This window comes from Quercus lobata, chromosome 4 (assembly GCF_001633185.2).
Source record: "Quercus lobata isolate SW786 chromosome 4, ValleyOak3.0 Primary Assembly, whole genome shotgun sequence".
In the NCBI taxonomy this organism is placed as follows: domain Eukaryota; kingdom Viridiplantae; phylum Streptophyta; class Magnoliopsida; order Fagales; family Fagaceae; genus Quercus; species Quercus lobata.
Genome location: NC_044907.1, coordinates 93,555,049 through 93,558,778, shown reverse-complemented (window position 1 = coordinate 93,558,778; position 3,730 = coordinate 93,555,049). Strand labels below are relative to the sequence as shown.

The 3,730-nt window shown below is 49.9% G+C and overlaps 1 protein-coding gene across 1 annotated transcript; it reads left to right on the top strand.

Annotated features, from left to right (window-relative positions):
* The first annotated feature begins 291 nt into the window (after positions 1–291).
* On the top strand, positions 292–1,707 carry LOC115986193. Its single transcript, XM_031109047.1, has one exon. It carries the CDS (start codon positions 292–294, stop codon positions 1,705–1,707), a length of 1,416 nt encoding a protein of 471 aa, XP_030964907.1.
* Positions 1,708–3,730: the final 2,023 nt, after the last annotated feature.

The window sequence follows — 3,730 nt, the reverse complement described above, 5'->3', positions numbered from 1 at the left end:
ACTTTTTCCTACAAGGAAGAGCGACCTTGCAAACGCAGCCACAAAAGCCCATCTTACCAAGGCCTGGCCAACGATGCCATGAGCAAGGCCTTGGATCGCATCTCCCAGTCGCCTTTCACGCATAGAATAGAGAGGGCAGAGCTTCCTCGGCGGTTCCATCAGCCAACATTTGCCATATACAATGGTCGGACTGACCCAGTAGAGCATGTAAGCCAATTTAATCAGAGGATGGCCGTCCATTCCAGGGACGAGGCGTTAATGTGTAAGGTGTTTCCGTCTAGCTTGGGACCTATGGCGATGAGATGGTTTGATGCCTTTAAGCCAAATTCCATAGATTCCTTTAAACAGCAGACACAGGCTTTTGGTTCCCGCTTCATTACCAGTAGCAGAGTCCCTCAGCCCCTAGATTCCCTCCTATCCTTGTCCATGCGGGAAGGGGAGACACTGAAGGCCTACTCAGACAGGTACTGGGAAATGTATAATGAGATAGAAGGAAATTACGATGACGTCGCCATTAGTACATTCAAGAGGGGCCTGCCGACAGAGCGTGGCTTAAGAAAGTCCCTCACTGGGAAGCCAGTCACCAACGTGCGCCAACTCATGGACAGAATTGACAAGTACAAAAGGGTTGAGGAAGACCAGCAGACGGGGAAGGGCAAGGCTAAGGTTGTCCCTCAGGAGAGGAGGGACTTCAGGTTGGACCGCATTATAAACAGTAATAGGCCGAGGAAAGATTACTTGGAACAGTCTAGTTTCACTGGGGCACCAGCGGTCCATGCTGTGTTCCGAGAACCACTACACAAGATCTTAGAGAAGGTGAAGGGCGAACCGTTCTTTCAATGGCCGAACAGGATGGCAAGTGACCCCTCGAAACGTAATCAGAATCTATATTGCATGTACCACCAAGAGCCAGGTCACACCACCGATGATTGTAGAAATCTGAAAAACCATTTGGACCGGCTTGTCCGAGAAAGGAAGTTGAGGCATCTGTTACATCGTCCTGAAGGATGGCAGGAACAGTCAAATATCGAAACCAGACAAAGTACATTGAGGCCACCTATTGGCACAATAAATGTCATTCTTGCCGCACCTGGAAGGACCGGTTCCAGCCCTTTCAGAGTAATGTCAGTGGGCAGGTTCCCGACTGAGCCGAGCGACAGGGAATCCAAGAGAGCCAGAGTAATTGCCACGCCCTTAATCGGGTTCTCGAATGAGGACAAACAAGGAACTCTTCAACCCCACGATGATGCCCTAGTCATCACGCTCAGAATTAGAGGTTATGACGTGAAAAGAGTGCTGGTTGATCAAGGCAGCGCCGTGAAAGTAATGTATCCTGACTTGTATAAAGGATTGAACTTGAAACCAGAGGACTTGTCACCATACGACTCCCCTTTGGTCAGTTTTGAAGGAAAAACCGTCACCTCGAAAGGCATAATTAGGCTGCCTGTACAAACAGACTCAGACGTGGTGGAGGTGAACTTCATTGTGGTGGATGCGTACTCCCCCTACACAGCTATCGTGGCACGACCATGGCTTCATGCACTAGGGGCTGTGCCATCAACCTTGCACCAAAAAGTGAAGTATCCGTCGGGAGGTCAAGTCAAAGAAATAATAGGGAACCAAACCATGGCCAGGCAATGCATGGTGTCCGCAATCTCACGACGACCAAATAACGAACCTTCCAACTCAGCCGAGAGCTGCTTATAGCAATTAATGACCCCGGTCCCAGCTTCGGGTGGTGGAGGACCAGCCATGGAGGTGAGCTGTGAGGATCTGGAGAAAGTACTCGTCGGATCAGACCTAGAGAGGTTTTTTCAGCTCGGTTCAGAGTTACCACCCCAAGAGAAGTCAGCGCTAGTTGATTTTCTCAGACAAAACGTGGACGTATTAGCTTGGGACGCTTATAAGGCCCTTAGGGTCGACCCAGATTTCATCTGCCATCATCTTAATGTTAACCCGGCTATAACGCCTAAGAAGCAGCCTCCTCGGCGACCGTCGAAAGAACACACAGACGCAGTGAGAGAGGAGGTCATAAAATTGAAGCAGGGGCTATCAAGAAGGTTTTCTACCCCGAATGGTTAGCCAACACAGTCGTGGTAAAAAAGAAGAATGGAAAATGGCGGGTCTGTGTAGATTTCACGGACCTAAACAAGGCCTGCCCAAAGGATCCCTTCCCTATGCCGCGGATAGACCGATTGGTGGATTCGACCGTCGGACACCCCCGAATGAGCTTTTTGGACGCCTTCCAAGAGAAAACTGCTTTCGTCACCCCAGTCGGAAACTATCATTATAAGGTGATGCCCTTTGGCTTAAAGAATGCCGGGTCGACCTATCAAAAGATGATGACCAGGATGTTTGAACAGCAGGTGGGTAAGAATGTGGAAGTGTATATAGATGACATGGTGGTGAAAAGCAAATTAGTGGCCAACCACGTTAGAGATCTCGGGGACATCTTTCGAATTCTGAGAAAGTACAAGCTGCGACTAAATGCATCCAAATGTTCATTTGGGGTTGGATCAGGGAAATTCTTAGGTTACATGGTGACCCACAGAGGTATAGAAGTTAACCCTGACCAAATAAGAGCTATACAAAGCCTGCAGCCTCCTCGGAATCCCAAGGAGGTCCAGAAGCTCACTGGCATGATAACTGCTTTAAACCGTTTCATCTCCCGCTCAGCGGACAGATGCAGGCCTTTTTTCCTCCTATTGCACAAGTGGAAGGGCTTCGAGTGGACTGAGGAGTGTGCTTTAGCTTTCCAACAGCTCAAAGAATACCTCGCCCGACCACCAATTATGTCCAGTCCTGATACCGACGAGGTGTTGTTCGCCTATATTGCAGTAGCCTCTCATGCAGTGAGCTTAGTACTAATCCGAGAAGACAATGGCACGCAACAGCCCGTCTACTACGTAAGAAAATCGTTGCACGAGGCAGAGATCCGCTACCTCCCCCTCGAAAAGGCCGTTTTGGCAATCGTACAAGCCACCCAAAAGCTCCCCCACTATTTCCAGGCACACACTGTGGTTGTACTAACTCAGCTTTCGCTAAAGTCCATTCTCTGGAGTGCCGACTACACGGGCAGAATTGCAAAATGGGGAACGATCCTGGGCGCCTTTGACATTAGGTACATGCCTCGCACTGCTGTGAAAGGTCAGGTCCTCGCAGATTTAGTAGTCGAATTTGCGGAGCCCATACTAGAAGGAGGCGGAGGGTCACTAAGCCCAGACGGGAAACTGATAAGTGCAATCACTCAGCAAGAGCCCAGTTGGTGGAAAGCGCACGTCGACAGCGCAGCCAACCAAAGGGGCTCAGGTGTGGGGCTCGTTCTGGGTGGAAAATCCGCGAACATATTTTCGGACTCGAGACTCATCGTCGGACAAGTAAATGGGGAGTTGAAGGCGAAGGATGAAAGAATGAAGGAGTACTTAGCCCAGGTTAAACACCTACAGACCCAATTTTGTCACTTCCATCTGGCGCATGCGTCAAGAAGCGGGAACACCCATGCTGATTCTCTTGCAACGCTAGCCACCTTCTCGGCTCAGCCACTTCCCCGGGTTATTCTAGTAGAAGATCTCTATCGCCCAACGACGACAAAGGCCAACGAAATACGAGTCCACAACGTCAGGGCTGGGCCTAGTTGGATGGATCCTCTAGTGCTGTTCTTAAAGCACGACACCCTACCAGACGATAAGAATGAGGCAGACAAGATTAGAAGAAAGGCCTCTCGATTCTG

Coding starts and splice junctions, on each gene's coding strand:
- LOC115986193 (XM_031109047.1), top strand. CDS start 292: ATGGCGATGAGATGGTTTGATGCCTTTAAGCCAAATTCCATAGATTCC.